General features: G+C 34.4%; 1 protein-coding gene across 6 annotated transcripts; it reads right to left on the reverse strand.

Annotated features, from left to right (window-relative positions):
* Nucleotides 1-103: 103 nt before the first annotated feature.
* LOC137951776 (transcription factor GTE9-like) lies at nt 104-9,550 on the reverse strand. 6 transcript variants are annotated; one of them, XM_068798680.1, is made up of 13 exons: nt 9,301-9,550; nt 9,174-9,223; nt 9,027-9,076; nt 7,485-7,592; nt 6,347-7,059; nt 5,538-5,631; nt 5,398-5,462; nt 5,206-5,278; nt 5,028-5,105; nt 4,770-4,906; nt 4,064-4,130; nt 1,576-1,697; nt 104-494 (listed from the first exon to the last, which is right to left on the reverse strand). In XM_068798680.1, exons 4-13 carry the CDS (start codon nt 7,501-7,503, stop codon nt 270-272), a joined length of 1,593 nt encoding a protein of 530 aa, XP_068654781.1. In that variant the 5' UTR covers nt 7,504-7,592; nt 9,027-9,076; nt 9,174-9,223; nt 9,301-9,550; the 3' UTR covers nt 104-269. The 6 variants fall into 6 exon arrangements, with proteins under 6 accessions (XP_068654781.1, XP_068654782.1, XP_068654779.1 ...); XM_068798681.1 differs by having other exon boundaries at nt 9,154-9,223; XM_068798678.1 differs by having other exon boundaries at nt 9,174-9,550.
* Nucleotides 9,551-13,488: the final 3,938 nt, after the last annotated feature.

Below are 13,488 nucleotides of genomic sequence, written 5' to 3' on the forward strand. Positions count from 1 at the left end.
TGCAAACCAAAACAATAAGACTCCCCAAGACGCAAACAAGTAAGAAAGCTATAAGCTGAGACAGAATGTTCATTTACTATGAAGGCGAACCAGGAGAACGGAACTCATTTCATTATATGCAACTATATTTCTTGTTATACATCTTTAAAAACGAAATGGATCAAAAATCGGATCCATCTTTTACAATTCAAGAATCAATGTATGGTCGACCTTCAACGCCATTAAGAACATTATATACATCCCACCACTAACTACAATTAAAAATATCTTTAACAGTCAATTTCACCTTCTTCCACTTCCGTGTCATCTTCATCTTCCACATAATCGTCCTTTCTAAACAACCCCAACTGTTCCAGTAGATTACCCTGAAAGCCAGCTCTGCTGCTTACAGGACTTGTGAGGAGAGCATCCAAGCTATTGGAATTGAAATATCCAAACATCTCAAGATCTTTAAATATTTCCCTGTTCTCGTCAATGTCAACGGTCTTTTCCATCTGTCATTCCAAAAAATTGGAAAAAAAACAAAAACATTAGTAGAAGGTCTATTAAATCTTCACCTTCTGGTAAGACTCAACCAAGACAACGTAGGAAACTGATTAGCAGAAGCCCTGACTGGTGCAAGAAAGAAAAAAAAATGGGAAACAACAAAACATTAGCTGAACAGCCAATTAGATCTTCACTTCCAGGTAAGATTCAACTAAGAGAAGCTCACAAGCTGATGGGCAAAATCAGTGACCGGTTCGAAAATGCAAATTGAGGTTTAATGTAAAGGGAGCTAGTCAACCAGAACTTTTTTAGTTTACATTGAAGAATTACCATAAAATTTTCTCATATTTCAATTTGCTCTCTTCCCCTTGCTTTACTTTCCAATGAAATGCTAGCTAAAAATTCATTTGATACTTAATCATTCATATAAGAGAAATTATGCATGTGCTTCTCAGAAATACTGTTGAAAAATCCATTTTCAAAGAGCAAAACAAGCAACATAAGCTTCACCATCATCTGTTTTCCTGCAGGCCATGAAAATATTAAGTCCAGTTTGTACCTCTACAAGTACGTTTTATCTTTTCATAGTCAACTTACGAAAAAAAGTTATTTTCTTCACTCTTTCTTTTCCATTCTTTTGATGTAGCATTGACCTAATTAGGAAATAGGTTGTGGAAAGCGTGAAAGGGGGCAATTCGTTCATGTGAGTTGGAGTCACGTGGATGATCCAGAACTCATTCATCCTCCCCACCCACACGACTGGTAAGAAGCGAATCTTGCTTCGTCCATATGACAAGCAACTTTTAGATTTCCTAATATATGATAAGACATTATGAAAGTAAACTGGACCATAAAAGAGTTAGCATACTCATCCCAATCCGAATACCTCCGCACTACTCCCAAATTAACACAATATGAAAGTAAACCGGACCATACAAGAGTTAGCATATTCATCCTAATCCGAATACCTCTGTACCCAATTGTGTAACCCTACCTAAGACATTCTCCTAACATGGAAATTTCAGAAGTAACCAATACAAAGTAAACTATAGAAGAGTAAAATAAAAAACCGAGGAAACAAAAAGGCACCTTTTGCAATGCTAACCGCGCTGCTTCTCTTTCTCGTTCACGTTGCCTTTTCATCTCAGCTTCTGCCCTCATCTGTGCAGCAGCTTCAGCAGCTCTCACCTGAGCTTCAATTCTAGCTTTCTCTGTTATGCAATGAAGAAAGACAAGCAGGGATCATCAGGCAGCAGTTTATGCAAATGCTCAAGGACACAATTTTTATAGTATTTTTCAAATTTACAAACAAAACATGCTGGCAAACAAGTATGAGGTCTTTTTCCATTTTAAAACAAAAGGTAATCCATAGCCATTTCATATTCAAATAGATTGTGTCTTTCTATGCAAACTATTTCTTTTCACTATAATAGCAGGATCACAGACATAATATGCCGTATGCAACCCTGCTCAAAATCCAAGGCATTTAGTTATTTTTTTATAGGGGGTGTATTGCCTCGACCCTCTGAAAATCCACGTCTCGCCTGATACAGAAGACTTGGGAAGACTCCCACCCTTGAGTGTTCTGCAATTTCCTCATATGCAGGTCAGCCAAAAAATGTCAAAAGAATAGGTAAAGAAGACTTTGAAGAGTACTTATTCGTTCACATAGCTCTGCCTTTAGATTGTTAAGGTAAATTCCATTTCAATGTTTCGTAACCGAAAAGTTAAACAGGGCAGACTGAAAAGAACGAAGAAAATTCTTTGAATGACAAATGAACAACTCAGAAGCAAGATAAAATGATTGCAAAGCAATGACAAGAAGTTTATTGCAACTTCGATTGCAATGAGATAAGCACCCAAGATTACAGGACCAAACAATAGTCCAACAACACTGCTAGATTAGAAGGAAAGGAGACTAGCAGAAAGTAAGCAGGGATTACAGACGGTCACAAAGAGCAAGCAGAGCACTAAAAGAAAAATAAAGGCAAAAGGGTTCATCAATGTCCGCAACATGCCCAGAGAACCAATTTCTTCACATCGGGAGAATCCATTGACATCATCAGTTGGATCTCTCATTGTTCTACTCTGTCATAGCATATATTTCATGTTTTTTAATGAGATTATGTATATCATGGATCAGCTAATGTGTAATCAACATTCAAAAAAATAAAGTCTGACTTTTATTTTAAAAAAAAGCAAACTCCCCAAAAATCAGTCTCAAACAAGAAATTTGAGGACAAACATCCACTTCAGGACTTTAACACTCTTAGGAAGGTTGATTGCTAATAGTAAAAACAGCACAGGCTACCACGGTGGATAGTCTTTGTTACCAGATATAAGTCCCACCATTCTGAGGCATATAAGTGTGATCAACATCTCAAGCTGATCTCATGGCACGAGGTATATTCTTGGGATAGTCCATATAAGTTTGGGCTAAGAAGATCTTGAGCTTAATAAGTGTTACTAATTCAGTTTGGAACTCTTTCAGGCCCATTAAAAAAGATATCAGATCAAATACAAACATCAGAACTATTTCTGTTATGTAACGAAAGCTTCCAGTGCCCTGTGTATGTGTTCTCCATATCTTGAATTGCCTTGTTTGTTTAAACACGCAAGTTAAAGGGAGGTTTGGAAGATAATGATCCACCATTTTAAAACATTTAAAGGTGCTCTGCATCTTGGGTGTGTTCTCCGAGCTTGAAAGGTATCACAGTGAGGACGTATCCCACACTAGTTTGCAGTTCAAAATTCTAAGCTTTTTTTTAGTTAAAGTACTAAGGTCATCAGAGAACATGCCTAGCTAATTATTTGGGGATGGACCCAACCCAATTCAACTCTATTTCAAAGTTTCACTAATTTAAAGATCGATCCATGTAAGCAGAATTATTTCCACTTTCAACCTAGATCAGTATGTAGGGCCCACTTATCTACAGTTTATTTAAATGTTTCCATTTTGCAGCAAGTTTAACTACTCCATATGTTGACCCACTGATCATATGCTTTGATCACTACAAAGGTTGGAACTGAAATAATCTACACTTTGTATATGATAGTCTACAACATGCTGCACCACCTCACCTATTTTATCTACTATTAACAGTTCAGGTCAATTTTCTTGCACTGAAAATGTAAATCTCTCCATATCTCAACCAATGGAATTTGTTACTTAAATAACATCTAAAACTCTGCTTGGATGTTATATTCTCTCAAAGCTTTGTTGTTTATTTACACTTCTCTGATGCAACATCCAACAAATAAATTGCGCATTGAAGTACAATATTTTACAGAATAGCAAGAGTGGAATTAGCAAAGCTATTTGTTTTCTTTAAATTACAGGTCAAAGACACACATACGCTCCATGATACCCAGCCATCAGTGAACTTGAACCCAGTACCTCATGTTAAGAAACCCCATCACAGTCATTGAACCAACCGCAATGATGCCATATACATGTATATTTCATTCTTTAGTAGATACAACCAAATATAAAAAACAAAAAACAAAAAAACCTGGACCCAAATTTAGAAGCATTAATTATGAATGCAAAGGTTAGAAATAGAATGCTTTATGTCACCTTCCTTCTGCCTTCTTTCAAGTTTCACTCTTTCCTCATGCATCTTGACTGGATCAGCTTTCTCACCCTGCATGTTACAAGAATAATCATAGGTTAACCAAATATATAAATTGCCAATCACATTGTAACCAAATAATCAATTAGGTCAAGAAAAGCAGCAGCATTAGCATCTAGATCACTAGTATTTTGGGTGTTAACCTTAAGCATACCAAAAACCTCACAGTTTAAAGACCTGATAACCGACAAGAAGTTCTAAAATTGCTAACATGTCAAGACGATTTGGGAGTGGGACATGAGCATGTGTTTGAAATTATCTTCTTTTGTGAATCAGATGACACTAGGCATCCAAGCATTGATATCCAACAAGTGGTCAACTATACCTATGATTATATGTATCTATCATGTTTACGATCCTATATGGATTTGACAGAATGAACAATATACTAATTTCGGTTCCGTTCTACCAATCTGAACGAAACAGTACAAATGTTTAGCTACTTTCTCACCGTCTGTTACAAGATTCAGGCAGATAATGATGCTATTCATTGACAAACATCTATCATAGCAGGATCTCTGAAGTTCTAAATGTTAAAGAGCCACCACTCAGAACTCAGACAGGTATATAACTCTAGATTGCATCTTAGGAGAATACATTGATCATTAGGAGAGAGAGAGAGAGGGAGAGAGGGAAAGAGAGAGATATTACATGGCTCAAAAGTGTTTTATTCTGTGCTTTCAAGATGGTGTCTGCGAAACGGCTCTTTAGCATTGCAGCACGGAGTGCTTTGTTGGGGGATAGTTGTTCATCATAAATAAGATCTTTGCTTCCTAAATCGCAGAAACCTAAATAAACACAACCACAACCATTAAAACACAACAATGAAACAGTGTGTATTTTCCAAGTTTGAAAGTGTATAATACAGCAATTACACAAAAACATGACAAAATACTTGCAGAAACCAACCTTCTTTATAAGTGCTCTCCGGAGTAGCAGGAAGATAACTAGGACGAACACTTTCTTCCTCCCTTCTTTTCGTGCCTCCTACATTGTCCAATCAATAAAATCTCAATAGCATTTGGTCTGTGATACAAAAATAATATAAGCAGTTGAAAAGAAAAAAATAGAAAAAAGAATTACACACCATCAAAATCATATTTCGAATTGCCCTCCTTTGCGCTGGCTGTGGTACTACTAGTATTACATGCCAGGCGATCCTAGATTTCGACAGAAGGCTTCAATTAAACCTTTGCATTGCATGTGAGCATCTAAAATGGTGCCCCCTGAGAAAATGAATACCCAAAAAAGGATATTCATACCAAAAATTAATACCCACCAAGTTGAGTGTACCATCCTGAAATGTGTTTCTATCTTTCATCAGCAGTCTCCCACAATTTAGATCTGCATAGATGAACCAGTAAGAATGCCTGTGCAAATTATGCATAACCAAACAAAGCTTGTAGGAGAGAACCAAACCATTCAACGAAGTTTGGATGTCTCCTGCTGATCCACTTTTTACAGAATTTAACGACTGGAGTGTGCCATGTTCTCCACTATTCAAAAAACTTGACTAATCACACAAAACAAAAGACAAGCGAAGGAAATGAGTCAAACAAATAAAGCAGCAAAGTAGAAAAATATATATAAAGGGAGGTGAATGATAAAAGGAACAAGTGGACACATTAATCCCCAAAACATGGCTCAACATATAAAACAATATAGAACTAGAGCATAAAGTCAAACAGAGATATACTTCACAGAGTAGTAAACCATTATATGAATTTGGGAGATTATATGCTAAAAACATTTATTTATAAATTGACCTGTGGGAGTCAAAAAGAATGTATTTGATTTTTTAATGTAGCTTACTCCTGGACACGAAGATCAATAAGAAGATCACATGCCAGCAAAAAGGTGCTGGTCCCAAATATAAAAAGACAATTAGTAAGAAGCTACACAAGGTATCACATGCATTGGGACTGCATGGAAAGGTGGGTAACAGGGCAGCCCCTTCCAAGAGCTTCACAAGTTAAATTTCCAGATTATCAGCTCAACTGAAAGGCCTATGCCTCTGCACAGGGCAGCTGCAAGGTCCATGCTGGGCTGACAAAATAACCATCAACATCCACCCGCGGCCATTTTTGGAGTAACAGGCATCCGCATTGGGATTCAAGCCTGGCCCTCCAATTTGTTTAACATGCCACAAGCTACCTAAGTTGAGCCTTCTCTAGACACCTTAATGATCAAACCATAAAAAAATATGATCCAGTTATGTTGTTACTTACTGCAGTCGATCTCGCTTCTAAGCAACTTTTGACAATCCCATGTAATTCCCATGCTGTCTTTTCATCAAATACATCAATGTCCACTTCAACTCTTTCTTTAATTTGTGAGGCAGATCCAAAACGCTGAAGAAACTTGAGAAGTGGAGCAGGCATATTTTGGTTTGAAAGAGACGCCAAATCTTTTCTCAACTTTTGCTTATCTGCTGCTGTCATCACTCTCTTGGATAATATTAGTTTTTGTGTCACTTGTTTAGAATTTTGGCTAGGCTTTGGTGGCTTTTTTGCAACTGGCTTCTGCAAAATCTCAGCGCTTTCCCCTTTCCATTTCAACTCCAAAGCTTTCCATCTTATACTAAATATGTTATTTAGTTCCTTAGCCATGATATGAACAGGATTAGCGGGAGGATTATATCTCATCGCATTAGAGAAAGTTAACCTCACGTCTGCAACAAACTCTTGAGCATCTGCATATGAATCTTTGTCCAGTTTGGATTTGATTGTGCCCAAGTCCATGGGTTCCAAGATGACATTGAAATAATCAGGAATGTTCAACGCCACTGGATCAACTGGCTGGTTAAAAACCCAACCAGCTTCATGGTTCATGAGTTTTTTAAGAATATCTGCACATTGTTTTTTCTTGCCTCGATCCATCATCTGCCTCTTCCGCTTTAGTTGACAGTGGATGCTCTTTAAGGGCCCAAATTTCTTAGCACCTGGCACAAGACAACCCAGCACGGCACTTATCAAATGACTCATCGAAATCCATGTTGCCGACAAGGAGATAGACCAGTGATAATCATAATGAAGAAATAGTATGAGGAAATCAGTTTTGTTGCATGCAGTGTTAATGCTATAAGAAACATTATAAGGTCCCCATATGATTTCTTCAGCCAGTTTATTGCATTTTAATGGGTGGGTATTTCTTCAGAAATTAGGGCAAGTTTTTCGTTTTTTAAGAAGGATTTTAATATTCACATTTGGTTTTATACTACCTTTTCTAACTATGACTAAAGCCTTTTCTTTGTTGAAAATCAGAAATTTTTTAAAGTGAGAGAGAGAGAGAGAGAGAATTCATTCAAGATCGGAAAATTAAAGAGCATATAAAAAGAAGCATATTTGCAGCTTACAAAAAGCACACCTTCAGCAACTGTGACCATTGGTTTATGTGGCTCAGAAAATGACAGAAAGATGCCTCAAGAGAAATCACGGTCAGAAATGAAAGGCAAATATTTCATAAACTTCAACCCTGCAGACACAGTACCAAAGTGAATAACGATTGCAATATCACCCATAAGCAAGTAACAGAAAATTTAAAGTAATCTCATGCAACTGAAGTACAAAAATGAGTTAATCCAAAGAACTATGGCATTTGTTGTTAGAAATAAACGACTGCCTAGTAAGCTTCTCCAATGCAATAAATCATTAGTATTAGACATTCTATAGTAATACAGAAACCAATGAATACCCTGCTTTTGGTTCTTCTCGATGGGCTTTTAACATAATATCTGAAGCATACTAAGAAAATTTTTGGCACCTCTTGATCTAAGTCTGCAAGTTGCATAAGATGTACAACTTTCAGCAGGTAGATTTAAAACAGAAATGCACACCCAAATCCTTATAAGTCTGAAGCAGCAAGTAAATAAAAAAACATGGAAATATGAAACCAAAGATGGTAGAAGTTTTAACAGATAACCCAGCCAAAATATTTCCTTTTCTTTTGCCACCGCCCCTTAAAAAGTGGTATTGCTGTCCTCCACACCAGTTCAAATAAGTATCTCACACAAATACTTCTACCGTCTGGAATAAGGTAGATAATTTTCTACAGAGCATCTCTTACCATATTCAACATGTAAATATGCAATTAAACAATTTTATCTATATTGAACGCTAGGGAAATTTTGGAAGCCAAATCAATTTGATGTCTATATCCACCTAGCAAAAACTCAAAGAACTCAGTCCCCTTTTCAAATGGACATCACAAAGCAGAAAGAACTGAAGTATTATATAAATGATATTTTCAGGTTTATCTGGAGGCAACTGCTGACAAGAAACCCTACATATAGACAGGACGCATGCTGAAGTACGGGATCATTGCATGCGAGTGATGCATGTCCTACCAGTTGATCTCGGACATATAATGAACATATGTAACATAAGACAGTCTAAATAACGATTATCCTTTGAATCGTTCCTTAGGGTTGAAATATTTTATAGCATTACTTGACCATACATAAATTTAATGAAGATCACAGTAATGGAAAGAAAAACTTCCATACAACATGCACTCACGGAAACGTAAGCAAACAGGCTATGCCGACAAACAGTGGAAAAACTACACGGGGACAAAAAAAAAAAACCGACCAATTGCAACCCAATTGTAGAATTCTACCACTAAATCCAGAAATATTGAATACAACTGACAAAAATCTAAGTTCTTACATACTAGGGTTTAGACATAAAAAGAGAAAAATTGATTCGAATCCGGCTCCAACCCAACCAATTAACAAATAAAAACGTAAGACGCTAATTCTCAACTTACCAAAATAAAGAGTAAAAAAGGACCTGCGAACGAACCATCATTGACCTAAAATGAATAGCCTTAAGAAAAAGGAGGCCTAGCATCGAAAACCCCAACAAATATAAAGACCCATTAGTCGAGAAAGACCATAGCGATACATACTGTAGAAAACTCCCGACTGCAAAACTCCCTTCTCCGCCAAAATCGTAATTCTGCACACGCGAAATCACCGCAGAGAGGAGCTGAGCGACTTAAGGTAGGAAACCCACAGAAGTCAAAACTAGAATACCTGACCAGAGCGATACATACTGTAGAAAACTCCCGACTGCAAAACTCCCTTCTCCGCCAAAATCGAAATTCTGCACACGCGAAATCACCGCAGAGAGGAGCTGAGCGGCTTAAGGTAGGAAACCCACAGAAGTCAAAACTAGAATACCTTCCAAGATAGTTGGGTGGCGAGAGGAAGCGAACGGCGGTGGTACCACCGCAGCTGCAGGAGAGTAACGGGAGCCTCTAGGGTTTGCCACGGACAGATCCCCAGAGATAAGGGGGTTTTAGTTTCAGTAACATACGATAAAGGGTAACAGAGCTGAGAGGGTTTATCGGTAAGTATCTGCGTGGTCGATTTGCAGAGCCTAATTCGCGGAATTTTAACTCTCTTCTGAAACATTCTTTAATTAGGCCGTCAAAGTCACAAACTTGCCTGACGAGCTCAACAAACGGATCCAATAACCCATCTTTCAAAAAAAAAAAACTGATAATCACAATTCTTAATAAATAAATAAAAAACAATCTTCGATTCAATGTTTCGTAAAAAAAGTGATCGAATGACGAGTGAAGTTTACGGAGAGGGACAGCCTCTTCTCTCTCGAACAATTGAACAGTGGGACAGGCAATAGATCCTTCCCCTCTGTTTTTGTAAATCAACATTTATGAATTGGATCCTCCCCCTCTTTTTTGTTAATATAATATAATATATTAAGATACATTTAACTTAATTTAAAGATATATTTACCTTTAATTAAAATATAAAATTCATTTATTTATGTTAATATTTGACATACATTTATGAATTGGATCCTCCCCCTTTTTTTGTTAATATAAAATAATATATTAAGATACATTTAACTTAATTTAAAGATATATTTACCTTTAATTAAAATATAAAATTCATTTATTTATGTTAATATTTGACATACTAAATTTGTGAGAATAATAAATAAGATATTATTATTTAAGTTATTAGGATTCATTACTAATAAAATATTTTAAATTTTATATTATATAATATTTAAAATCATAATAAAAAATAAATATATAGATTACATAAAATTAAGTTTAAAGTTTATAATTATTATACTATTAAATTTAATGAATGTGTTAATCAAATCAATTAAACGATATTCATAATTTAAATTTAAACGATTAAATTATATAAAATAATAAATATTTTTATAAAAATTTAACTGTAAAACTTTTTATTAAAATAAAAAAATTTTAAATGATTAAAAATGTGGAGGATTATATTTTATTTGGAATTTTTTTTTAAAATGAGGAGGATTATATTTTTTTTTCTTATTTTACTTCCCAATTTGAAATTTATTTTAGTTTTTAAAAAAGATGAATTGGAATTCCACAAGTTATTAGAAAAATCAGGGTTTTTGGAAAGAAAAAAATCAAAAAGAAATTGAGATACTCTAACTCTTAAATTAATATTGATTTAGAATTGAATTTCAATTCTAGAGCAACTCTAGATAATTTATGTATTCTATTTTTCTCTGAAATTCACTTTTTGTTTATATTTTTATTTTTTCTTCGTACTAACATGCAATCCACTTAGATTACATATGAATGATCAGTGACAATATTTGGCACAACCTCAACCATGAACAAGAATTTCAAGTAATTATCGTACTTCACTGAATCCGGTAATGGACTATTTTTTTGTTTTCAAAACAAATAAAAATCTATAAAGAAACAAAAGCTTACACAGCACGAAAAATATCCCCCTTTCAGTTTTTTAGAGAAAAAAAATATAGTTATTACAATCTCTTGAAAACATAAATGAAAGCGCTTATATTTTTATATGACATTTGAGAACTTCTACTGTGTTCATGACAATAATGGTCATGTTATATTATTAGGACTATGTAAAGTAAGAAAATAATGAGATTCATTGAGGATAAGAATTTCTTGTCATTATTCTTTTTTGTGATATAGATGTAGTGTTTTATTTAACATCTACTTCGATAATTTGTTCCATGTATAAGCACAATAGTTAACTTCTACAAGGTAATTGTCATGAAGCCCATCATGATAGTTAACTTTTACAAGATAATTGTCATGAAGTCCATCACTCTCTTGTTCCCTTATATCTATTGACAATTTTCTACAACATATGAAGTTAATAGTGTCGTTATTGTAACTAACATCCTCTGTACTAATGCTACATTTTTTTTTCATACAAAGGAAGTTTTTCCATCGCAACACTTCACCTATTCCTAATTTTAGTAAAAACGAATATTGACATTCTTCCTTACATTTGAACATAATTGGTTAAAAATTGACAAATAAGTCAAAAAAATTAGTCCATATAACACATTAATCAATTATAAATCATCCCTTTTGTGGCATTCCACCTATACTTACTATTGGTTAGTATTGTTCTAATACTTGGCATTGAGTAGAACATTTCATGGAAGAGACTACTACTACATTTTTTGTCATGTTCGTACCCATTTAACTCATTAACTTGCTAGTTCTACATGAATTGTAGTCCTTAATTTCCAATTAGTGTCCTTCTAATATCATCATTGTTATGCTCGATTAAAAGATCAAACATATTTTCACTTGCAACTAAGCTCTAATATATAGTTTTTATTTTTTAACAATGAGCCCGAATATGAAATCAATTTGTTAACTTAGTCTTGTTGACAATAAACTTTTTGAATATGGAGTTTATGAGCAATTAAGGTAGTTACAAAGACCTTTTCTACATAGGAGCCATACTCGGAGAGAAATACAATATTCTTTAAGGTGTTTACGTCATTGTTTATTAATTATAAGCACACTCCCATGTTTGAGTACCTAGTTTATGTGAAATTTTTTGTCAGCTTAAATGAAGTTTTGAAGATGCACTCAACAACCCCAAGTCATCATGACAAGTGCAACACAGAGTGACTCTTGGCTTTGGTGTTTCGACAGTAAAATATCTATTATTACTGAAAAATTGTCCATGGTTTTGCTTCCTTAAAGGAAGTTATTTATCCATTAGTGTATGTCATGTGTTGAGGGTGGATGGAATTCCATTTTATTTTCTCCCTAGGGATTTAAAACTTATTCCAAAAACAAAAAGAAGTTTTACAATAATCCACAATATGCCAGGATTACCCCATCGATTCTCCCTCCCCATGATTCATTTTCCAAACAAGTGCCTTCCCTACCCCATCAACCATAAACACATGAACAATTACCTTTGTTTTACTCTATAATGGAAAATTTATTATTAATAGATAAACAAACATAGCCTCTTTTTCTTATATATAAAAAAACAAAAGAAAAGAAGTCTTGATCGACAACTAGATTACCCGTTGCTAGCTTTATGATTCCTCCAATAATCCCATAAAACCATTCAAGCTCTTCTTACCGGTAAGAGGAATTCTTAAATAGTATACTTATTCTTGGCAAACTTATCATACTTCTTTGCAACATCCTAAAATACAAAAGAAAAATATTTGTTAACATCATCCACACACAACAAGAGTGAAAGATGCACAATCAAATAAAATCTAGCATGAAATATAAACCGAATAGTGTCGTTGTAGTCCAAAAACTCCTTGCATTGTTTTCCCAATGCTCATCTATAACATAACAAGTTCAGTGTTTCATATGATTTTGTTGTATAAGTCAGATGAAATGAAAATCAAACAAAACCAAAGATAAAGAAAACAAGTAACCCAATTGAAATAACACAATTATGAAATTTGACAAGAGATTCAAACAAGCAATTGAATTAAAAAATTAGCAAGATGAACTATTAAAAAGCCCTTATTACAACTTGAGGAAAATCCAGGTTCAATATGATTTATCAATGTTGTTAAATCTGAGTGGGTTTTAAAAAGAATGAACCCCAAAATAAACAAAAAACTGACATAGTAAGGTGCATAGTGTTGATTTTTTGGAAAAATAAAAAACCCCTTGAGTTGATGTAATTTGAGTACATAAACCTCTATTTTATAATAGAGATAATAAGTAGAATCCAATTACAACTAAAATACCCTTGTTCCAATTACACAAAAAGTTAAACACTAAAAGAGAGTTATTAGAATAATTTAACAACTGAACATATATAGAAGACTAACTTTACTAAAACACCTTTAATTGAAACTTTATAAGACCTCTTTCCATGAGACTTTTTTAGACCTCATCATGTTAATTTTGGCTCTGTGAAACTTCTTACTGTGAGAGTCATGTCAATTTTTTTCATACCTGCTCTTCAACACTCCCCCTCAAGTTGGAATAACAACTCCTAAGTGGATTGTTGGGTGCTTTTATAGACTAAAAAGGGGGAAAAAGTTACATTCATGTTAAAGGTATATCTTAGAATGGTATTTGGTATGTCTCT

Source organism: Aristolochia californica, unplaced genomic scaffold, assembly GCF_029961685.1.
Source record: "Aristolochia californica isolate CCGP_79_NKW_82.1479 unplaced genomic scaffold, dmAriCali1.0.hap1 SCAF_15, whole genome shotgun sequence".
In the NCBI taxonomy this organism is placed as follows: domain Eukaryota; kingdom Viridiplantae; phylum Streptophyta; class Magnoliopsida; order Piperales; family Aristolochiaceae; genus Aristolochia; species Aristolochia californica.